Source organism: Lampetra planeri, chromosome 18 (assembly GCF_965212315.1).
Source record: "Lampetra planeri chromosome 18, kcLamPlan1.2.h2, whole genome shotgun sequence".
NCBI lineage: Eukaryota > Metazoa > Chordata > Hyperoartia > Petromyzontiformes > Petromyzontidae > Lampetra > Lampetra planeri.
The window spans coordinates 12,534,803-12,559,697 of NC_136124.1; the positions used below are offsets into that span (position 1 = coordinate 12,534,803).

General features: G+C 52.5%; 1 protein-coding gene across 1 annotated transcript in view; it reads right to left on the reverse strand.

Moving 5' to 3' along the window:
- LOC144723685 (cytoplasmic dynein 1 heavy chain 1-like) overlaps nt 1-24,895 on the reverse strand; it is a 124,688-nt gene that overhangs the window by 41,814 nt on the left and 57,979 nt on the right. The window contains exons 32-50 of the mRNA XM_078602605.1: nt 24,412-24,512; nt 22,513-22,672; nt 21,674-21,917; nt 20,032-20,215; nt 18,761-18,973; nt 17,789-18,027; nt 16,625-16,781; nt 15,670-15,897; nt 15,081-15,311; nt 13,770-13,910; nt 13,037-13,105; nt 11,464-11,628; nt 10,048-10,254; nt 9,044-9,165; nt 7,526-7,691; nt 6,547-6,710; nt 5,069-5,198; nt 3,027-3,160; nt 2,243-2,357 (exon numbers count right to left, since the gene is read on the reverse strand). Coding sequence (XP_078458731.1) covers nt 2,243-2,357; nt 3,027-3,160; nt 5,069-5,198; nt 6,547-6,710; nt 7,526-7,691; nt 9,044-9,165; nt 10,048-10,254; nt 11,464-11,628; nt 13,037-13,105; nt 13,770-13,910; nt 15,081-15,311; nt 15,670-15,897; nt 16,625-16,781; nt 17,789-18,027; nt 18,761-18,973; nt 20,032-20,215; nt 21,674-21,917; nt 22,513-22,672; nt 24,412-24,512 — 3,170 coding nt within the window. The remainder of the gene's footprint in view (nt 1-2,242; nt 2,358-3,026; nt 3,161-5,068; nt 5,199-6,546; nt 6,711-7,525; nt 7,692-9,043; nt 9,166-10,047; nt 10,255-11,463; nt 11,629-13,036; nt 13,106-13,769; nt 13,911-15,080; nt 15,312-15,669; nt 15,898-16,624; nt 16,782-17,788; nt 18,028-18,760; nt 18,974-20,031; nt 20,216-21,673; nt 21,918-22,512; nt 22,673-24,411; nt 24,513-24,895) is intronic.

Below are 24,895 nucleotides of genomic sequence, written 5' to 3' on the forward strand. Positions count from 1 at the left end.
TCCTCCATTGAAGGAGTGCAGACTACAGCGTTTTACTATGGGGTCCAGAGTGTGGGTTGCATGTGTCTCTATGAATATCTATTGGTCTATATGCATGTATTTTTGTATCGGTATCTCTATGCGTCTCTACGAGTCTATGTGTCTCTGTGAGTCGCGATGTATTTCTATGGGTCTCTAAGGGTGTACTACAGGGTCCATAGTGTGGGTTGCACAGTGACGGTCACACTCCTGTGGCTTGCGTCTTTAATTTCCAAACTGGACACTGGATCAGGTGGCTCCCTGCTGCGGGTTCAAGGCTTTGTGAATTCTGAGTAACTGGTCCTGCACACTTTATACTCTGACTTCTAGTATCCAAAATGTTCAGCGATGGAAAGTCTGTCATAGTTCGATTCAAGGTCCCTGGGAAACCTCAAGATCAAAAGATGTTTAAGAGTCTATTTATAACCCAAAAAGTTCACAATTTTGGACGTTACATTTTGAGGCCAGTGTATAAAAAAAGTTTTCAGCAAGGACTAAATCTGTACAAAATTTAAATTCTCTGGCCATTCTATAAAATCATAGAATTGGCGTCGGTTACTCGCTCACTCATTCAGTCGCTCACTCACGACCGGTGGCGTGAGACAGCACCATGTAAAATTGGCAATAATAATAATACAGACGATCATCAATTATAATTATAAAGTGGCTTCGGGCAGGAGTGGGAGCCAGATTTTTAAAAATGCTAGATAATCACCAATCATAATTTAAAATAGCTTATTTTTGCACATTATTGTGTGACATTATGTTTGTATGTGTTGTTATATGTTTTTCTAGTGCTGTACATGTATTTACTATGTGAAATTGGAATAAATTAACTAAAATAAATATCCTACTTTAAAAAGTTACTGTATTTACTATACAGTACTTAGCACTCCAATCTCGACCACTCTGCATCATGGGGTGATGTATACACGTGCAGTATTTTCATTGTTTAAGTTGCATGTAGTGTATAATGTACTGTATCTATAATATTTAACACTGAAATCAAGCGCAGCTATTTTGTTTGTCACGCACGCGGTGCCGATCGCCGGACTGGTTACGGCCTTTGGAACGGTGTTGTCGGTGTCGCAGGATCGGCCCGGGACCGCCAGATAATGTTGGAAGCAGCCAGATAATCGATGATGAAGAGTAATAATAATTATGATCGTGTCAACTTGTAATGCGCGGCCACACGGAGTTCGCTCGCTCTCTCGAGAGAGGGAGAGGACGACTCAGAGGAACCAGGAGGAGAACCACAGACGAGCCGGAAGGCAGAAACGCAATGATTCTGCACCAACGACTGCCCAAGCTTGGCGGTCTTATATATGTGTATGGTGTCAGCCCATTAATGAGTATTTATAATGAAAAAAGAACAGCCTTCAAACACCAAATAGACACCGATTGCGAAGCATCAAGTCTGAATTAACCACACGTGTTTGTGGTAAAACATGCAAACAACATGCTTTGATCATGTATATGCACTGTCCATGAAACTGATTGGCCCACACCAGAGACAGCCTCCGTTATGACCTTGACTCACCACCAGTGTTAGACCAGAGAACGCCAAAAGGCGAACAGCACAATGGCAATGCAAGCATCAAAGCTTGGGTTGAGCTGTTATAGCCACGGGTCCCATAGATGAGCATTTATACTTGTGGGAGGAAACTGGAGCACCGAGGTAAAAGCCCACATCTGTGAGGGGGCAATACTCTCTAATACTGTTGGAACGAGTGGGGTCCACATTTGCTGTGCTACCTTCTCCTGGCGGGCCAGGGTAATGCACCTCGATCCACCAACCCTCGCTTCATAATGTGCTGAATTAGGGGCCATGTGCCTAGTCACCACCGCCCTTTATAATAATAATGAAGCTAAGGAGACACAGAGACATGCGGAGAGCCGTGGACCGTCGTGATGGTGAGATGTTAACTCCCTCGCCTGGTATGAAGGAGGTCGTGGGTTCGATCCCGACTCTGACGCCTGTATATTTGGAGTTTGCGTGCTCTCTCCGTGGTCGCGTGGATGTTTAGCTGGGTCCTCCGTTTGTTCCCTTCACAGTTATAATCGACATGCGTTCAAAGCATTCGGCTGCTAGAAATTTCCACGCTCCTGAAAAAGAGCTATGTAGCTCAGTGGGCCTTCTCACCTGGCAAAATAAAAAATAGTTCACAGTTTTAGATTCGACTCCTCGGAGGCATGAGCCGGCTTAACCCGACGAGTGTCTCACCTTGATTTGGTAAACGCTGAGGCCGTTCATCCACGCCACGAAGCGCGACAGCGTCGTCTTCCCCGCGCCACTCACCCCGATCAGCAGCAGGTGGCCCTGGGGCTGCCGGAAGATCCTGCGTGACGAGGAGACGGCCACGGCAACGATGTGAGCCACGATGATGATGACGACGCTGATCGCAATGACCACGACGATGACACGGCCGCCTCGGGTTAAAAAGTCAAAAGACACGTGCTTGCTCTGATCTGCCTAAATAGTTCTTATATGACACAATGAACTGGGTATCAATGACTAACCAATCAACCAACCTAATGATTTACTGATGACTCCTACTACGATTTTTAAGGCCCCATCACAAATGGTAGCTTAACGAAGTGGCTTATTATCACGTGGAAATTAATAGCAGTAACCAAATACTCTTAAACGTGTGAGATTGATTCCAAATGTGAAGGGAAAAACCAGAGGACCTGGAGAAAAATCCATGCGACCACGGGGAGAGAGAACATGCAAACTCAAAATATACAGGCGTGAAAGTTGGGATTCGAACCCACGACCTCCTGTTTACCAGGCGAGGTAGTTAACATCTCGCCACCATAGCGCACTAACTGGTTGACCCAATGACCAAAAGATCAACAAACTGACCTACCCACCTAGAGACTGGGCAACCAACACACTGACCGACGGGACTGGCTGACCCATCGAATAATGATACAACGAATGTTCAGTCGACTGCCGACCGATAGCCGACCCCCCGAGTGAGCGAGCGAGCGAGTGGGCGTTTCACCTGTCGATGCGGAGCACATGGTCGAGCACCTCGTTGAAGAGAACGAGCGGCACGTCGAGCTCCTCCTCGTAGAAGATCTTGAGACGCGCCTTGACGTACTCGCGCAACTCCTCCTGCTCCACCGGCACGTAGTCCTGCACGGCGACGCCACGTGAGGTGAAGTGACGCCAAGTGACACGACGTGAGGTAAAGTGACAGGACGTGAGGTAAAGTGACACAACGTGAGGTAAAGTGACACAACGTGAGGTAAAGTGACACAACGTGAGGTAAAGTGACACAATGTGAGGTAAAGTGACACGATGAAAGGTCAAGTGCCACGATGTGAGGTAAAGTGACACGACGTGAGGTAAAGTGACAGGACGTGAGGTAAAGTGACACAACGTGAGGTAAAGTGACACAACGTGAGGCAAAGTGACACGACGTGAGGTAAAGTGACAGGACGTGAGGTAAAGTGACACAATGTGAGGTAAAGTGACACGCCATGAGGTAAAATGACACGATGAGAGGTAAAGTGCCACGATGTGAGGTAAAGTGACACAACATGAGGTAAAGTGACACAACGTGAGGTAAAGTGACACGCCGTGAGGTAAAGTGACACGATGAGAGGTAAAGTGACACGATGTGAGGTAAAGTGACAGGACGTAAGGTAAAGTGACAGGACGTGAGGTAAAGTGACAGGACATGAGGTAAAGTGACAGGACGTGAGGTAAAGTGACACGATGTGAGGTAAAGTGACACGATGTGAGGTAAAGTAACACGACGTGAGGTAAAGTGACACGATGTGAGGTAAAGTGACACGATGTGAGGTAAAGTGACAGGACGTGAGGTAAAGTGACAGGACGTGAGGTAAAGTGACAGGATGTGAGGTAAAGTCACACGATGTGAGGTAAAGTAACACGACGTGAGGTAAAGTGACAGGACGTGAGGTAAAGTGACAGGATGTGAGGTAAAGTGACACAATGTGAGGTAAAGTGACACGACGTGAGGTAAAGTGACAGGACGTGAGGTAAAGTGACAGGATGTGAGGTAAAGTGACACAACGTGAGGTAAAGTGACAGGATGTGAGGTAAAGTAACACGACGTGAGGTAAAGTGACACAACATGAGGTAAAGTGACAGGACGTGAGGTACAGTGACACGACTTGAGGTAAAGTGACACAACGTGAGGTAAAGTGACAGGACGTGAGGTACAGTGACACGACGTGAGGTAAAGTGACACGACGTGAGGTAAAGTGACAGGACGTGAGGTAAAGTGACACAACGTGAGGTAAAGTGACACAACGTGAGGTAAAGTGACACAACGTGAGGTAAAGTGACACAATGTGAGGTAAAGTGACACGATGAAAGGTCAAGTGCCACGATGTGAGGTAAAGTGACACGACGTGAGGTAAAGTGACAGGACGTGAGGTAAAGTGACACAACGTGAGGTAAAGTGACACAACGTGAGGCAAAGTGACACGACGTGAGGTAAAGTGACAGGACGTGAGGTAAAGTGACACAATGTGAGGTAAAGTGACACGCCATGAGGTAAAATGACACGATGAGAGGTAAAGTGCCACGATGTGAGGTAAAGTGACACAACATGAGGTAAAGTGACACAACGTGAGGTAAAGTGACACGCCGTGAGGTAAAGTGACACGATGAGAGGTAAAGTGACACGATGTGAGGTAAAGTGACAGGACGTAAGGTAAAGTGACAGGACGTGAGGTAAAGTGACAGGACATGAGGTAAAGTGACACGATGTGAGGTAAAGTGACACAACGTGAGGTAAAGTGACATGACGTGAGGTAAAGTGACACAACATGAGGAAAAGTGACAGGACGTGAGGTAAAGTGACAGGACGTGAGGTAAAGTGACAGGACATGAGGTAAAGTGACACAACGTGAGGTAAAGTGACAGGACATGAGGTAAAGTGACACAACGTGAGGTAAAGTGACACAACGTGAGGTAAAGTGACAGGACATGACACCTTGCAGAGCCAAGTGAGGTTGGGCTTTGGTTTGTGCTAGTGTTGGGCTAGCACTATTGTTGGGGTCAGGGCACCTTGGACAGCCAGTTGCTGAAGAGGATTGGTCGGGCCAGGGCCTTGTGGCGGTCGATGTTGGGGAAATGCTTGAGGGCGACCATGTTGATGTTCTCGTCTGTCCATCTCCGCTCCTCTTCATCCACCAGCCTTGGGATGGTCACGCGGATGAGGGAGAGACGGGGGGTCGGTGGACAGGCAGGTGGAGGGACAGATGGAGAGACAGGCAGAGAGACAGGTGGAGGGACAGGTGGAGGGAAAAGGTGGAGGCACAGGATTCAATTAAAGTTCACTTGAGCAGGAGAAGCCGGTGGTGTTACACAGCAAACAAGGGCACGACACCCCCCAGTAGACACGTAAATGTTGGCCCAACGTCGCACTTTAAACTTGCATATTTAGAGCCGCATCATCCTTAAGTGATTCACCGCAACTTTGAACGTGAATATTGCAAAAGAAAATATAAACGTTATCATTCAAAGCTGTCCTTAACCTCAACTCGACCAAAACGCCAAGCCCTAACCATGGGCCTAATCACACCGCATTCCTCTGTCACTATCCTTACCCCATATCCAATTCTAATCCCGGCAATAAGCAACAACATCAACCCCAACGACAACTCCAATTGTAATCCCAAACTAAAATGAAGAGACCACGTTGGCATTACTTAACAAAGCAAAAACCGTCAAATATAAATAGTTTAACACATAGGCTTTTACAACCAATATCATCCATAATAGAGGTTTTTTTGGGTTAGATCGTGTAAATATATAAATGTGTCATTAAACCCGAAACGTCGTACTCAGATTGTAAATGTTGTGGCTTGGCTCTCCAACACACCGGTGTGCTGTACTAGTGATGAATTGGCATGTTCTGTCTACGTGACAACCTTTACTAATTGGCTGTGTCGGGTGGTGGCGGGTTTTAACAACACATTTATATATTTACGCGATCTAACCCAAAAAAACCTGTATTATGGAAAATATATATAGTATACCAATACATTTTATTTAGAGAATAATCTGATGTATTGGGCAATTCCTGTGAAGCAAGCAGAACTTGAAATCCTGCTAACCCCTTAACCGTGACCAAAATAAAGCACAAAAACCAAATTTGACCCAAACCCGAACACCAACCGTAACCATGGCCTTATCTCAAACACAACACAATCACAACTCTAAACCAAACCGTAACTCTGACTATAACCCTGTCCCCTACTCTAACCCTAACTCTCAACTCCACATAAACACCTACCACAACCCCGACTTCACTGTAACTTCACTCTCTCTACCGCTACCCCTGCCTCTACCACTACCCCAAACTCTACCCCAACCCCTACTGCCACCTACCCTGACCCCTACCGCTAACCCGACTCCTACCACTACCCTGACCCCTACCGGTACCCCGACCCCTACCGCTACCTCTCCACACGGCCCCTACGCTTGGCCCCTACGCCCGGCCTCTATGCCCGACCCCTGCGCCCCTGCGGGCCCTCACTGACCGGTCCTGGAAGAGGCGGAGCGCCTCATGGGCCCACATGCGCACGAGGCCCTCGACGGGCAGGCTCTCCAGCGGCCGCACGGCTTCCAGAATGCCGCGCACCCAGCGCGTCATCTCACGCGGTGAGTAGATGTAGTGCGGCTGCATGTCCTGCGTGAAGTGCTCCTGTGGGGGGCACGGGGCATGGAAGGTTAGGGGTCGCACATCATGGGGTGCAGGTTGTGGGTCGCGGGACGGCTGAAATAAAATGTATGTATGTTGAACTAAAACGTATATATGGTTAATCGATTATCCGGCGTGCGATTATCTGGCTTCCAACATTATCCGGCGGTTCCGGGCCAATTCAGCGAAACTGCTCCAAAGGCTGTAACGAGTCCGGCGATCGGCACCGTATGCATGACAATAAAGTAGCTATGCTTGATTCAGTGTAAAATATTATATATGGTACATTATACACTACATATAACTTAAACAATTAAAATACTGCACGTACAGTATATACATTTCCCATGACTAATAACTACAGTGCGATCCAGCGAAAATTGCGTTGTGTAATTTGACGTTCACCGGAGCACCGGTCTAAAGGCTGCATCAGTCCGGCCATGGTCAAGAACATGGTTGTGTTGAAACAAAAGCATAATACGTACATCACCCCAAATTGGAGTTTAAATAAATAAACTTTTTACAATAGGATATTTATTTTTATCTTTATGTATGTTGATGCCAATTTTATACAGTAAATTAATTAAAAACACAAAAAAACATACACACAACACCTAAAAACATAATTTTATACAAGAATGTGCAAAAATAAGCTCTTTGAAATAAATTATTTGCTTATCCGACATTATTTTTTTATCCGGTGCCCCCTTCCCGCCCCCCGAAGTCGTCAGATAAACGATGATCTACTGTATGTGCAAATGCCCAGTGCAACATTGAAGCTCGTGCCGCAAGCAAGATTGCCCTGGCGCAGCGCCCACCTGCGACATGGTGTAGAACTCCACCATGGCGGCGGTGAGTGGCTCGGCGTAGGTGCGCAGCGTGGGGATGAGGCGCAGCAGCGCGCGGTTGAAGGTGCTGTAGATCTGCGTGAGCGACGCGGGGCCCGGGTAGTCCACGTACACGACGGGGACGTGGCGCATGAATCTGTCGGGGGTGGTGGGGGGTGGGGGCGGGGGGCGAGGGGGGAGGGTGGCAACGAGAGAGGGTCGGCATCAGCATCAGCATTGCTATCGTCATCACTGTCATTTTCATCATCATTCGTTATCGCATACCTGTCAACCCCTTATCATTGCCTAACTTATTACAGACAAATTCAGACCCTATTGGTTACGCCGTGCCCTTATACATCTCAACGTTCATCCTACAAAGTCCCATCACAAGGGAGACACACAAACAAATAGACAAAAGAAAAATTGCCCGTATTGAAACAGCTGTACGTCGTATGGACCTGAAAACTTAATTCCCTGGACAAGATTACGGGTAAACCGTATGGGTTCACAGGCATGTTATCACTGTCACTGATATTCTTGTCTCCATCACAGTCATTATCATTCATATCAGCATCGTCGTCGTCATCGTCACCGTGATCATCACCGCTGCACACACCCGTAGCTCCGCTGCCCTTTGTGTAAATCTGCTGCTAGATGAGGGCATCCCCACCCTGTACAGGTTGTGCGGGATAGTCGGCCATACTTCACCGCACTGGTCTGTGTGCGTGTGCGAAGGTCGGGAAGCATGAATGAGGGAGCATAGACGTAGAGTACAACAATGGGTATTGCTGCACTAACAACTTAGCCACACAGTGGCCTAGGTCACAGGCCATTATCAACACGATGACCATCACCACTATGCCTAATAAGGTCATCATCAATGCTTGTTTGGCTGATTACACTTGTATCGATGGCCCCTACACCTCAGAATTAGAATATTTGTTCATACTGGAAGAATCCGATGAGCGTTTTAAGCTCTTTTTCACAGATGTCCAGCAGGGGCGGGTCAGAACGTTACAACAACAACAACACAAAAACACGACAGGAGTGCAAAGTATAGGAAAGGTAAAAAAATACAACTAAACAATGTTTTATCTTACCAGGTAAAGCCCACCGAGATATTAACTTATTTTTCCAAAGCGACCTGGCCACAAATGTATGAAAAATATTAATGATTTTTACCCTTTCTGGCAATAAAACAGGAGGTGTTAAGATGTAAAAAAAACACAAATATAACCCTTTTGTGGTGAGCATGCAAACATGCTCTGATACAGCAGCCTTCTTTATGGCCTTTTCTCTCTCACCGGTGTCAGACCAGAGAACACCAAAAGGTGAAAAAGGTCCCATGATATGGCCCCAAATCATAGCTTTACAAAGTGGCTTATCACGTTGAAATTTATAGTAGTTAGCAAATAATCTAAACAATCAAATGCATGTTTTGAAATGCATGAAAGGGATCCCCTCCTGCACATGAATGGAAGCCGTGGGTAGCGGTCGCCCCTTCACCTGTGTGAGAGCGGCTTGCGGCCGGGGTCCGTGGGCGGGTTGCAGGCTCCCACAAACTGGATCCGCTCCAGACGAACCCACGTCTGGTCGGCCGTGCGGTAGAAGCCGCCGTGCTCCACCATCTACGTCACACAAGGAGAGCAAAAATCCCCCCGTGTAACATTTAACCCTCTCCCCTTCCGATGACGTACGTGTACATTATCAGTTTTTCTTACGATTACGTTCCGAAGACGAACATGTTCATCATAAAAATGAAACCGGAAGAAAAACTGAACTAAAATAACTTTATCGGTACCGAGGCTCCCACAAGGCCATGCGAGAAGGCGTGTGGCACAGTTTGGCGCCAGCTATCATAGCGTGCGGTCGTGTCGCTACGGTTCTCTGCGGTGAGTACAATGTGTTTAAAAACAACGGTGCTATGCCTCTCTCAATAAAATTAATGCTCACCGTTTGCGCGTTCAGCGGTGAACGGAACTACCCACCCTGAAATTTGCAGACGTCTCCGAAAGGGAAAGGGTTAACAGACTCACGATAAGGTTTTTTATTTTTGGGTTAGATCGCGCAAATGTAAATGTTTCGTACACCAACCTCCACCCGACACAGCCAGTTAAACAATTTAAACTAAACAATAAATTTAAATTTTTCCAGGTAAGGCCCACGAAGCTACATCGCTCTTTTAACATAATCAACTTGGTCACAAATGATAGCCCAACGAAGTGGCTTATCACGTGGAAATTTATAGCAGCCAAATACTCTAAACGCCTGTTTCTAAATGTGGAGGGAAAAACGGAGGTCCCGGAGAAGAAAATCCACGCGAACACGAGGAAAGAAACATGCAAACTCCAAATATACAGCAGCAGGCGTGAGGGTTGGGATTCGAACCCACGACCTCCTGTATACCGGGCGATACCGCGGTTTGTAACGTGAACACAACGTGACACCGCCCCCCTGCCCACACGCCTCCCACGGCCCGCGGCGTCCCCTCCCCCCCCCGCAGCACTCACCTGGCGGATGAAGGAGATGACGCGCTGCGTGCCGTACTTGTCCATGTCCGGCAGGTTGATCTCGTCGCAGAAGAGCACCAGCCACTTGCTGAGCTGCACGGGCGCCAGCACGACGCCGTTGGGCGTGCGCCGGTACTCGCAGTAGTGGTCGAACGTCTTGAGCAGCAGCTCCGGGGTGGTGGCACTCGAGAAGTTCAGGCCGACCACCTGTGGGGGGGTCGGCAGGGTGGGGCGGGGGGGGGCAGGGCGGGGCGGGGGGGCGGGTCGGCAGGGCGGGGGGGTCGGCAGGGCGGGGTGGGGGGCGGGGGGCGGGCGATGAGGGGTCAGGAGGTCGTCGTGGGACAGCTCTGAGAAGCGTGTCGGCTTATTTTGTTCTATGTGGACGCGGGGTGATAGGTCGAGGCTGCCAAGCTCATATGTATGCCACCCCTGGGTCTAGCATGTAACCGACTTAAACACGAAACAACGACTCTCACGCGCGGAGCTCTCAAATGACGCTCCACCTTCTCTCCATTATTTTCTGAGGACTGAAAACCGACAGCGCCCCCCCCTCCCCCCATTTTCATGCAAGAGAGGGGCCTCCTCTGCCTAAAGCCACCACCGTCACCGCCACCACTTCTCAGTGCAGCGTGGTGAGCCAGAAGCTACTCTCCTCCACATTAGCGGCGCGGAGGGGCACGTGAACATTCTGTAGGTGAAGCCGCCGTTCATAGCGATTGTTATTTACCAGGTAAGGCCCACTGAGCTGTTTAGCTCTTTGTCAGAAGCGACCTGGTCACAAATGATAGCTCAACGAAGTGGCTTATCATGTGGAACTGTATAGCAGCCAAACACTCTAAATGCGTGATGTTGATTCTAAATGTGGAGGAAAAAACTGGAGGACCCAAATAAAAATCCACGCGATGATTGGGAAACTCCAAATATACAGCAGGCGTCAGGGTCTGGATTGAACCCATGACCTCCTGCATACCCGGCAAGGGAGTTAACATCTCGCCACCGTGGAATTGTCGAATCACTTGCATTCCTTCATGGGAGAAATGGCCAGGGCTAAGGAAACGGCCACAAGCACACACGAAACAAAGACAAAGATCCCCCGTATAACCTTAACAGACTGTTGGGGCAAGTGCTGTTAGCGAGCACCTTTGAAGGCCGGCAGGGCACACGAGAGGATGGGTGGTCAGTACTACGCCCGCCAGACCGCCTTTGTCTCCCCAGTGGCGATGTTTACACACCACACCAGGTCCTCATTTTAGGCTGAGTCGACCTTGGTGAGGCCCACGACCACATTCAGATAATCGTCACTGGTGGTGGCCGTGAGCGGGAATCGAACTTGGGTGGCCGGGTTCGTAGCGCAGCGTAGCGCTAACCGCTACACCGCCGCTCCACACGCACGCACGCACGCCTGTACACACGCACCTCCATGTCGGGCAGCGCCCGCAGCGCGCTAAACAGCGTCATGGTCTTGCCGGAGCCGGGTGGGCCGCACAGCACGAGCGGCTTGTGCTCCGCCAGCCACGTGTAGAGCAGCGCCTCGTGGCGCACTGTGTCCAGCGTGGGCACCACCACGTCGGGGGCAGCCACCTACGCGGACGTTGCCACAAGCGCAGTCATCGACACGGACATAACCACAATCCACGACGAACAACAATCATTAAATTGTATCCGCTCGCCGTCGCGGAGAGGAGACGGCACGAGCGGGAAGGCAGCGGCAGCCAATAATTGCCGAAGCTCTGCGGTCCCCGATATATAAGGATGCTTTCATCCAAGTAATGAGCATGCATGCGAGGGGGCAACGCTCTATCCCGTAGAGATGGAACAGGCGGGGTCCACATTTGCTGTGACCGCCTTCTGGCAAGCCATGGTAATGGCACCACCTCGGTCCCCACAGGAACGCATTCGTGGGTGATCCACCAACCCTCGCCCCCGCAGTGCTGCAGCACAGGCGTGATCTATCACTACGTTACTACAGACGCAGACATAACCGCAAATCAAAGGTTTAGACACAGATACATCTGTAGTGGATTAACGCGCGCCAAAAGGGGGAATTGGAAACACGTGCGTGTTATGGACAGTGGGGTCGCGTCAGGGCAAACAGGTGTTGCTGGGAGAATAACGGCCGAAGGGAGATGGTTCATTAAGTGGTTGCAAGATGCGTTGCAGTAATTGGATGGTGGACGGAAGCCACGGACGCAAGGCGTCGGTGGGGACGCCGCTTAATTAATTGGTAATTAATGAGGAAGGGGATATATACGGGAGCGCGAGAGAGACGGGGAGTTGTTGCTGGGAGCTGGACGGAGAGAAGACGGGGAGCAGGATCGAGAAAAATATGAGAGATAGAACAGGCTAGCAGTGGAACAGGGAACGAGAGAAGATATGAGACAAAGCAGAGTGAGACAGGGCAGAGTGAGACAGAGCAGAGTGAGACAGTGAGAGACGAAGCGGAGAGTCGGAGTGAGACGGAGACGCCGAGAGAGAGACAGTCGGAGCAGAGTCAGTCGGAGCAGAGAGAGCGGAGAGTCGGGGAGAGAGAGATGGAGAGAGGCGGAGAAAGCGGAGCGACCGAGGCGAGCGGAGCATGGCGAGCGAACGGCGGAGGGCGGAGAAGCACGCCGAAGTCACGGGTGTTGAACGGGAGGAAGTTTTGTACAATAAAAGTGACGACGGAAAAAGAAGAAGTTGTGTGCGTAAAGTTCAGCACTACACATCTACAAACCACAACCACCGATACAGATACAGCCACATCCACAAAGCAGAGGTAAACCGCAACCATAACGAGAGTCGTGCGTGTGGCTGCGGTTGCGATTGTTGTTCCCCGGATGGTCTCCAGGCGTGAGCACAAAACGGCACGAGCGCCGAAGCAACACCGACCTATGGCAACGAAACTCGCTCATCGACTCAAAGTTGCGATGCACTTCAACTAAACGTTTCCTCACCCCCCCCCCCACCAACTTCTCCACAAGCCGTCGCGCGTAGCCGCCGACTGCGTTACCTTGTGCGTTTCCACCTCGATCTGGGGGACCTTGGCCTGCCAGGGCACCCACTCGCCCGTGATGGACACCTGGGAGGGATGCAAAGACAAAGAGCCCCCGCGTAGCCTCCACGGACTTGTTGGGGGCAAGTGCTGCGAGCGAGGAGCACCTACGAAGGCCGCCACGGTGGCACACGACGGAGGTGGGTGGTCTCCTCGGTGCTGATAGTTATACACCGCACCAGGTAGTTATTTAAGGCTGAGTCGACCTAGGGGAGGCTCAGGACCAATGCCGATATTCGCCACTGTTATAGGTCGTGAGCGGGAATCGAACCGTACACGCGCACAGCAGCTTGAGAGCACGACACAACCCAAAGGGACCCAGACCCACGTGTCCCAGAATGCCTGGCGGGAGTTTGATTCTTCGTTAATTAAAATACAGGATCATGTGACTTTCACGACAGCAACCACACTGTCGCCACTGCAGTGGTGATTGATGGGCAAGTGCAGTGACGAGTGCGCCCCCACCCCCAACCCCCACCCCTAACGGGTTGACGGAATGTCAGGACTCCTCGGGGTCACAGTTCGATTCCAGGAGCGGTCGTTTTTGTCTCGGCTCTGCCGTCTCGTTTGTACAGCGGTGTCAGCTCCATCAGCCTCAGCGTGGCCCCTGCTATAGACTAGAGGCTCCTGCTACAACCATCGCTGTAGACTAGAGACGAGAGTGGGGGAGAGAGTGGGGGTGTGCGGGCACCTCGAAGTCGATGATGGGCAGGCTGGGCGCGGTGGGCAGCGGGATGGTGGTGACGCGCCGGATGTACTCGCCCAGCTCCGAGCGCATCTTGAGTCGCCCGTCCCCCGAAAACGACCAGAGCACGGCGTACACCAGGTACCGCTGCGGCACGCACAAACACGCACAAAGACAAAGGTCCCTCCCTCCCGTGTAGCCTTAGCAGACTGTTGGGGCAAGTGCTGTTTTGAAGCACCTGAAAAGGCTGATGTTTGTGTGCCGCACCAGGTCGACCTAGGGGAGGCCCAGAACTGGTTCAGACATTCGTCGCTGAGGTTGGCCGTGAACGGGAATCGAACTTGGGTGGCCGAGTTTTGGAGCAGGTGCTATTAGCGAGCAGTTAAGAAGACCGCCACGGTGCACAAGGAGTTTGTGTGGCCGGAACCACGGCCGACTGCCTTTGCCTCCCCAGTGCTTTGTGTTTACACACCGCATCAGGTACTCATCTAGGTTTGAGTAATTCTCGAGTCGGCCAAGAACCGGTTCAGATATCACTCACCACCGATGTGAGCCATGGCCAGGAATCAAACTCGGCTCACAGGTTCCTGGCACAGTTCGCTAGCCCAGCGAGTGATTGAATGAGGGCGTGGGTGCATGAGTGAGTCAGGGAGTAATTTTTTCAGTGAGCAAGCAGGCGAGTCAGTAAATGAGCCATCGAGCGGGCGAGTGCGAATAAGAATGGATGAGAGAGTGAGTGAACGAGCGGGCGATTAGGAAGTTTACTTAACACGGAGATTTTGTGCAGCCAATATCATGATACGTAATAGATTTTTGGCTTAGGCCACATAATAAAATTTGTGTCGTGATACTACTATCCCTTCCACCACCCGATACAGCCAAACAAATTCATTTGTTTACAAGTGTTATTATTGCTTCAGTTCACCGGTAAGTTTAACAACACATCTCACCACCAAATTTAGCAATCAGATTCGTGACGTTTCGCTTGCAAATGCCCCAAGCATTGTCAGGACAAGGATTCAGAAAGTCAGACTAACTGTGTGATTTGACCCGGCTTCTTAAATAGGTGTCTTGTATGTACAGTATGTATGATGAACTGCTTCTGCATCGTATGTCGCCAACCGTGCTAATCGGAGGTGCAGAGGGAGGAAGACCCCACAGGAACAACCAATCAGATTATTTGTGTGCCCAGAAAACGTGGAACGTTTGTCCAATGTTGGTGCAACAGTCACAACCACGTGCCAGCGTTGAGTGAGTCGTTGAGTCGGTGAGTTCGCGAGCGAGCGGGCGGGCGGGCGAGTGGACGCGTCCCTTCACCTGCGCGTAGCGCTCCAGCATGTCGGCGGGCATGGGGAAGTCGGGGTGGTTGGCGTTGTAAAGCGCCACGTTGCGGCACGCCTGGTGCAGCATGGAGAAGAGTGAGCCGAGGCAGCGCAGCCGCGTGAACTCCATGATGTGCTCGAGGCGCGACGCGTGCTCCAGCGCCTTCGTCACGAGGCCCCCCGAGGTGAAGTACGGCTGCAGCACCGCCGCCACGTCGTGCTGGATCTGGTGCCGCCGAGGGCACGGGGAGGGGGGGGGGGGGAGGAAAGAGGCCGTTCGCAACGCACGGAGTTGTGGGACAGGTCACGTGGCCACGGCGCTAAGTCGGTACGTCACCTTGCGTGTGACCGGCAACGTGGGAGATTGGGCCTTGAGACAGGGCCAGAGGCCTGTGTCGGTGCATGTCACCCTGTGTGCCAACCCCATACGTTGCCCCACGTGCTGCTCTGCGTGCCGCCCCCACACGTTACTCCAGCGTGTCACCTCCGAGCATCACCCCCATGCGTCACCCCCCCAGCGCGCCACCCCCACGCGTCACCCCCCCGGCGCGCCACCCCCACGCGTCACCCCCCCGGCGCGCCACCTGCAGCATGGGCGACAGCGCCTCGTCGTCGCGGTCCTGCCCCCCCGTGCGGCGCCGCTGCGCCTCCTCCTCGGCCTCGTCCAGGGAGATGCTGCGCAGGCGCGCGAGGAAGTGGCCGAACACCATGTCGGTGCTGAGCACGTCCTCGCTGAACCACACCATGCCGCAGCGCGACACCGTCGCCAGCGTCGCGTAGCGCAGGTCCTGCACCTCGAACATCACGCGCACCTGCGGGCAGCGCCGCACGCACGCACGCATGCGCAGGCGCGTCGTCGAGTTATGCGCGTGGATGGGAAGCGGTGGCCTCGCCGTGCCCGGCTGCTGCCTCTATCCCAGCGCTGTAGAGGCAGCGACGAGGGTTGGTGGATCGCCGTACAGCGAGCGTGACTAATCTCCATCTATTTCCATCTGTACGGGAATTGAGTGTTGGCCCCCGCCCCTTGCATGCGTGGGTTTCTCCAGGTGCTCCGGTTTCCTCCCACGTGTATAAACAACTCATTAATCAGCAGTAAACGCCTTTAAATCACTAATATTACCATTTTCATCATACCAGGTAAGGCCCACTGAGCTGTATAGCTCTTTTTCAGAAGTGACCTGTCCACAAATGATGGCTCAATGAAGCGGATTATCGCGTGGAAATTTATAGCAACCAAACACTCTAAATGAGTACGGAAAATCCCAAAAATGTGTCGGGAAAAACCAGAGAACTCGGAGAAAAATCCACTCGACAATGGGGAGAGAAACACACAAACTCCAAATATACAGCAGGCATTGTCAGGGCCGGGGTCGAACCCATACCCGGCGAGGGAGTTAACATCTCCTAGCCACCGTGGCAGGACCCCCTGTGACAAATATTCCGTGGACTGAGTGTGGCTTTCCTTGATAAATCAATAATGGTTGTATAGTACTGCGCGCACGTGTGTGCGCACGTGTGTGTGGGCGCTCGTGGGCTCACGTTTGGCGGCAGGCTGAGGCGCTCCCCGTTGGGCAGCGTGAGCAGCTTGTTGTCGTCCAGCACGGAGTTGAGGTTCTCCACCCACTCGGGGTCCACGTCGCCGTCGAACACGATCCACTGCCTCTTGTGCAGTTCCCCGCGCACGTTGTCGATGATCCTGCACGGGGGCGACGCCGGGTTCACGCGAGCGGCGGCGGATACAGCAGTGTCGCCGCACCGAGTCTCACCGGCTCGCCCGATCCCTCTCCTCCCGTGATCGTTAATAAAGATGACAACAACTCTGCGTTGTGTTCTGCCCTCCACTTGAGGATCGAGTGACTCCACCACCGAGGGACACCAGGGGGTTGTGGAACGGCAGCTTCATTTCGAAGTGTTCTGTAATTATGACCAGATGCTCACCAATCGACCCGACGTTACACGACACCTCACTGCTCAATCCCTACACGGCGTCCATCCGAATCTGAATAGATGCCCTGTACCCTGAATTGATTACTCCACTGGTGGGCGTGGCCTACTGTGCAGTAACGTGAGTCTATGGATCCAATTCATGGTCATCGTTAACTCCATTCATAATTTTACGTGTGATTCATTACATTAAGCCCATAGCTGCTACAGGCGCAGCAACAATGCCACACCAAGCAACAACGATACCACCTTGAGCATAACACAGTACAATAGATATTATGCACTGCTCTCGACTGCCACAACCAAGGCAAAGATGCCCCCTATAGCCATAACAGACTGTTGGGGCAAGTGCTGTGAGCGACTAGCACCTATGAAGGCTGGCGAGGCACATGAGATGGTGGGTGGCCAGCACCACGCCCGACTGCCTTTGTCTCCCCAGTGGCGATGTTTACACACCCCACCAGTCGACCTACGGGAGGCCCATGACCAATTTAGACAATCATCACCGGTGTTGGCCGTGAGCGGGGAATCCAACTCGGGTCGCAGGGTTCGTAATGCAGCACGCTAACTGCTACAACACTACCGCTCCCCACAAACAACAACAACCGCCATTCGCCACTAAGTGGCGGTGACATCACCACGACGCTTGTGCCAGGCCATGTGCACCTTGAGGCCACGTGAAGGCCACACACACACGCACACGCACACGCCCACACACACGCACACACGCGCGCGTGTGCCGTCCCCCCCGGCGCTCACTTGCGCAGGATGTGGGTGAAGAGGCCGTCGGTCCACTCGCGAGTGTTGGGGTCCAGCGTGCCGTACAGGTGGTCCTTGCTCAGCGCCTTGGGGTCGATGATGTGGGCCACGCCCTCGGTGCCCTCGAGGCGCTCCAGGGCCTTGAGCAGCACGCGCCACGCCGTCGACTTGCCGCTGCCCGAGGGCCCCACCATCATGAGGCCGTGGTTGATTTGCGTGATCTGGTAGAGCTGCAGGACCTGCGGTGGACACCCGCGATGCACGAGCGAGCGTTCATTCATTCATTCATTAGTTAAGGCATTCGTACAATGTTTCATTGATTTATTTCGTGTGTTAATTTGCACGTGAATTATTTCGTACGTTAATTCATTTGTTCGTACAATATGCAACGGGTAGATAAAGGGCTCTGCAGAGGCAAGTGGTATCTGCATTAGGTGGAGAAGTATGGTCAAATAACCTTCACAACTGATAAAGGGTATGGGAAGGCCCCACCATCGCAAAGTGGATGGACAAAGAGCAGTGATTTATTGTTATTTTTTTATGAACATCAATGCCCGTCACCTAAGGCTGAACACTTTAATGCCTCAGCTCTGACTGTCTGTCCGTCCGTCGTCTGTCTGTCAAAATGAAGTTCTAAGTTGAACGTTATCAGTGAACGCACACTCTTAAGAAAACCGGGCAAATTGATGTAAGGGTTACCTACAACTTGTTAATGAAGGTCAACTTTGACGCACGAGGCGATGACGTCACACGCCGCGCGCGCTCGGCTCGCCGCGACGCCGCCTACGCGCGACGTGGCGTCGTCTCGTCCCGCCACTCGTAAAGGCATCGCCGTAAACGGGACGCCGTTAACTCGCCAAGACGACCGCGCGCGTAGGAACTCGCGCGTAGGAACTCGCGCGTGGGACACGCCCGGGACACGTGGGGGCACGTCGACTTTTCCCCATCCCCTGGTCGCCGCGGGCGACGCACCTTCTCGACCCACATGCTGCCGATCTCCTCGCCGTCGCCGTACATGAGGTACATCTCGGCGCAGACCTTGCGCAGCTCGTCGCGCAGCGCGCCCATCTCGCCGCGGTGGTACTGGACGCCTGGGAAGACGTCGGACAGCAGCGAGAAGAGCAGCGGGATGTCCTCCGCCACCAGCTTGGGCACCATTGTCTCGCACACGCTCTGGATCAGGATCTGCGGGCAGAAGGCGGTGGTGATGGGGGGGGGGGGGTAGTGTAGCGGTTAGCATGCTGCGCTATGAACCTAGAGACCCGGCTTCGATTCCGGCTCACGGCCAACACCAGTGACTATTATCTGCATGAGTCCTGGGCCTCCCCTGGTGGTTGTGGTTGATGGTGGCAGTGGGTGGCGGTGGATAATGACATGTGGATACAGTGAGAGATTAGTGTTGCTCCAGCTGTTGTCATAACAACCATTGGGGGTCAGGACCTTTATCAGCTTGAGTACTGTTCAACCTCAGCATAGTGTAATTTTATCCTTGGTCTGAGCCTAATCAATTTCACTCTCAGCCTACACTTGTAGCAATAGGCTTGGCATTGCCTATCCCATCCTTATATTTGGCCTTGCCAGTCCATTCTTAAAATTTACTTAATCGGTCCAAGCTTTCGTCAACACTTGGTCAATCTCAGTTTTGGCTCCATCATTCCCTTGCCAGTCTCGAACAGCCTTGGCGTAGTCGGTCCCATCTCAGTCTTACCTCATCAGTTCTGGCCTAGGGTATGACTCAGAACTCGCAAGTCTCAGCGTTTGCACGCGAGAGGCCTTCCACATAAAGTTGGCAGACTCATAACGCAGGTCCCACTCATCTTCTTTGGCTGGTCTTTGGGCCATTGAAAGGGCCTGTCCTTGCGAGAAGACTACTGCCAGAAGGTGGAGACTACGGCCAAATCCATCCAATAACTGCGACGTAAACGCCCAGTTGGAAGCGACCCTGCCGAAAATTAGCTGTACCCTAAATACTCGGGCGCATGTATGTTGTATGTATGTTGTATGTATGTAGAACTTCTTTCGCATGGTACGTCGTCAACTAGGCTAATCGGTGGTGTGGGGGGGAAGGACAAAAGACTACAATCACTCCAAGCCTTGGCCTAGATTTAGTCAGTCCAACCTGGGCCTTAGGCATGAAGTGGGCCTAGAGGGGGCGGGGATGGCGGAGGGGGCCCCCCCTCGCTGGCTGGCATAGCCCCCCCTTGCTCCCCCCCTCCAGGGTGCGATGGGCGGGCGCGCGTCACCTCCTGCTCGGGGAGGTTCTCGGCGATCTGGCCCTCGTCCACCACCTCGCCGCGCTCCACCTTGTCGCGCTTGATGCGCTGGATGCGCTCGCGCTTCACGTTGCCGGCGCTGACGAGGACGCTCTTGAGGGCGCGCAGCCCAAAATCGTAGTGGCTCTGCGAGGAGAGCTGCTCGTCGCACAGCCTGTGGGGGGAGCGCCACCGCCACCGTCATTGCCGCCGTTGCCGCCGTTGTTATCGGTAGCGGAATCGGTGTCAGCATCCACAGCATTAGTATCATCATTATCGTTGTCGTCATCGTCAGCATCAACATCGGCAGCAGTAGTGTCGCCTGTAGCATTGTCAGCGACGTCGTCATCATTATCAGTGGCAATAACAGTGTCATCAGCATTATCATCATAATTATCGTCATCATCAGAAGCAGCAGCATCATAATTGTCATCATCAATGCAGGTCATGAGCGACAAGTCATGAGTCTTATAGATTTCAATCTTGTATCACTCGTAACTGATACAGGGGTGGTCAAACCGCAGCTCCCGGGCAGATCGAGTGCAACTTTTACAGAGACGCAGAAGATGTTTGCTACTTTTCGATCTGAATTTAAATTTGGACGGGAAAAAATTAAAGAATCTGCATGAGCGGGAGGAGCTCGGTGGCACCTAAGTACTCCCCGCGCACTTCCACGGATATCTACATTCATAACTCCGCAGCCAACCGGTGCGGGTGAATTAGCCACGTGACCACCCCACGCCATCACCCCATGTGACCCGCTCAGCGTCCTGTCGCTCTCAGCCACGTGCAGATGTTAAGCTTGCAGGTTCAGGACGTAAAATGTCTTCGGACAGATCGTACGGGGGGACGGGTGTCGATGAGGATTACGGACGTCACAGAAGGGAGAACGGAAGGGGAAAAAGAGTGAGACGAAGGCCGATGATCGGCTGACTTTGGAGGAGCCGAGGGAGGTGGACGTTTGTGAAAACAAATGGGAGGGCGGAGGGCAGAGAAGAATGGAAAAAACATTTCCATCGAGGCGCTGCTCATGATATTGACCAGCAGCGCATCGTGTCATTAATTCCGAGATTAATAATTAAAGGGCAAGTTGATAAAAATAAGATTTTAGACATTTCCGAAAGATATCTCAATTTTTTCTCGGCACGCAGTTCGCCGTCGTACACCAGAGCTGTCCACGGAGCGAAGACCGGGCAGAGAGAGAAAGAGGTCAGGGGAGGTTGACCGCTACCCCCACACCCACCCCTCCCACCCCACCCACCCCTCCCACCCCTCCCACCCCACCCACCCCTCCCACCCACGTGCCCCACCCACCCACCCAACCCTCCCACCCCTCCCACAAGCCTCCTCACCCACCCCACCCCTCCCACCCACCTACCCCATCCACCCCGCCCACCCCACCCACCCAAACTCCACCCACCCACCCCTCCCACCCACCCCACCAACCCCCCCCACCCAACCCACCCCCCCTACCCAACCCTCCCACCCACCTCACCCACCACCCCCACCCACCCACCCCTCCCACTCCACCCACCCACCCCACTCCTCCTACCCACCCCACCCACCCCGCCCTCCGAAACCGGCAGGTCTGTTGAGAGGAGGCGTGCGGGGCCGGGGGGAAGCGGACGCTCACTTGAAGAAGGGCACGATCTTGTTGGAGAGCACCTCGGCTGTGCGGAAGCCCTGCGAGTAGAGCATGACCTGCGCGATGAGCTGCCGGTCGGGCTTGGTCATGGCCAGGCTGCGGAAGAGCTTCTTGAGGTTGTCAGGCAGGTTGGAGCGGCCGGCGTAGCCCGGGTTCATGGTGATGAAGATGGCCATCTCGGCGCTCACCTTCACCTGCTTGCCCAGCAGCTCGCACGTGATGGGCGGCGACTCTGCTCCGAGCGGGGGAGCAACGACAACAGCGCCGTCGTCGTCTTCATCACCGTCATCATCGTGATCATCATCGTGATCATCATCATTATCGTGATCATCATCGTGATCATCATCATCATCGTCATCGTCATCATCGTCGTCATACTCGTCATCATCGTGATCATCATCGTGATCATCATCGTGATCATCATCATCATCGTGGTTATCATCATCATCATCGTTGTCATCATCATCGTCATACTCGTCATCATCGTGATCACCGTCATCGTCGTCGTCATGACCATCATCATAGGCTGTGGTTGTTGCTATGCGAGGGGTTAATGTGGCTGTGATTTGGTGGTTGTTGCTGTGATTCTTGTGGTTGTGATTTGGTAGTTGTTGTGGTTGTTGTGGTTGTGATTTGGTGGTTGTTGCTGTGGTTGTTGTGGTTGTGATTTGGTGGTTGTTGCTGTGGTTGTTGTGGTTGTGATTTGATGGTTGCTGTGGTTGTTGTGGTTGTGATTTGGTGGTTGTTGCTGTGGTTGTTGTGGTTGTGATTTGGTGGTGGTTGTTGCTGTGGTTGTTGTGGCCGCGGTGGCGGTGGCGGAGACTGACCGCGCAGGCGGCAGGGGTTGGCGTGCTCGCGCAGCGCCTCCTGGATGCACTGCACCTGCTGCGACACGGCCGACAGCATGCGCTCCTCCAGGCGGTTGAACTCGTCGAAGCAGCCCCACGCGCCCACCTGGCACAGTCCCACGAAGATGCGGCCCATCGCCTGCGCAGGGCACACACGCGCACACAGACACAGTGCAATGCGGTTGTAAAAATGATCATAGTAAGGAATAATATTCATAATTACAGTTCTCCAGATTGATTTTTAACACGTAGTAGGCTTCCGCGACCAATATTGTCCATAGAGGTTTTTTTTGGATTAAATGGCGTGAATATAAATATGTTGTTAAACCCCGCCACCACCCGGCACAGCTAATTAGTAAGGTTTGTCACGTAAACAGAACGTGCCAATTCGTTACTATCTTCTTGGTTCTTTCGGTAAAGTCACGTAGAAGGTACATAAAAAAAAATAAAACATAATAAAATACAATTCTCACGACGTTTATTATGTTTAATTTGCATTATTTTATTATTTCCCTTCTACGTGCCTTTACCTAAAGAACCAAGAAGATGAATCCCTGCAGTCACGAAAGCTTTAAATCGAAATTAGTTACTAGTTCAGCACACCGGTGTGTTGTAGAGTAAACCCACAACATTTACAATTCGAGTACTGTGACGTTTCGCCGGTAATTACAACCAGCCTCATCAGGCGACAGCCAGATTGACTTTGTTATAGATTTCCAGAACTAAGGATTTATGATTCATCATCACTTATTTATCCAGGAGGACGACACTGAGTCGAAGGATTCTTTTTTAGGAGAGCCCTGCATTTAGTTTTCATTGATTTTAAGATGTTTTTAGCCAGTTAATGACGAGCATTTATTATACAAGTGGGGAGGACACCGGAGCACCCAGATGAAAACCGACGCCTTGCGCAAGGGGGCAACGCTCTATTCCCGTACAGATAGAAACAGATGGCGATACAATTTTGGCTTTAAACTTTCGTGACTGCAGGAATCCATATTCTTGGTTCTTTCGGTAAAGTCACGTGGATAGAAAATACAATTTAAAATGAATTAAAATAAAAGCAAAAATCCCACGACGTTTCGATCGCAGCACAAGCGGTCTTCATCAGGCGGAGAGACGAGGGGGGGAAGCCTCCACATGCAGCTGCTTCTACGGGCTTCCAAAGTGAGTGGGCGGCGGACGAGAGTTGCGAGGCAGCAGCAAGGAAAGCTGTGCGGCGTCACCAGCACGGGCAGGGCAGCCAGTCAGCCCAGGGGAGGCCCAGGACCAGTTTGGATAATCGCCACTGGTGTTGGCCATGAGCGGGAATCGAACTCGGGTCATCAGGTTCGAAGCGCAGCGCACTAACTGCTACGCTCCCGCTCCCCACAGACACATGCACACACACGCACGCACACACAGGCTGGAAAACCTCCAACGGCTCTGGCCCAAACACAGATTCTCCTGCCAGGGGACACGTGGATGGCAACGACTGCGAGGCTTCCCTGGGCCGGTGTCTCTGGTGGAGTCCGCCTCACGCAGGGGCAAACAAGGCCACCCCCCGTGCGTCTCACCTTCGATGAGCCTCTGCCCCAGGGGTCACGGTCAGGTACATTCCCCCGCCAGGTGCAAAATCCTCGACAGCTCAAATGTGTTGCGTCACCTGACAATCACGATCTCAAGCGCTAGCTTTGTTTTTGTGCAGTCGTCGGTGACCGGGCGGGCTCAACTCACGAGAGAACCCGGTCTCGTCGTTATGGGCGGCTAAACCCCGGAGTCGACCACACGGCACTGCGACGCTGGCTCGGCGCTTTAACACGGCCATTACGAACACCCCCCCTTCCCCCGAGCCACCTGGCACTTCGTGAGCAGGGGGCAGGGTTCGGCGATCCTCACCTGGAAATCGAAGGTCTCGTCGCAGTTGAACACCAGCACAAAGCGGCCCAGCTGATTGCCCAGGGCCTTCACGGACTCCGTCTTGCCCGTCCCAGCAGGGCCTGAAGCCACACAAAGTGCCACCGCGGTCATCCCGATGAGCGCTCGCCACCGGCCACGGCCACACCAGAGACCCTTTCAGCACGGCTGTGTTTCTGACATTACCGGTCACGAAACATTTTCATCCCAGCGGGAGCTGAGTGTGTTACGGGAGAGGCCTGTGTCCTGATACCGAATGCAATCGGTGGCCTTGATTAAGCCTCGCGGTTCCTCCGTGCGGTTCCTTTGAAATGCAATGCACTTGGGTCGGGCTAAAACTCAAGACTTTTCTATATCAGACGCTAAGGCCCATTGCGCTAATCAGCTCTTCTACAAGGATGACCGGAGCTCCATCACAACCATCAACATCACCGACTTCCCACGGCTTTAATCCCCGCCCAGAGGA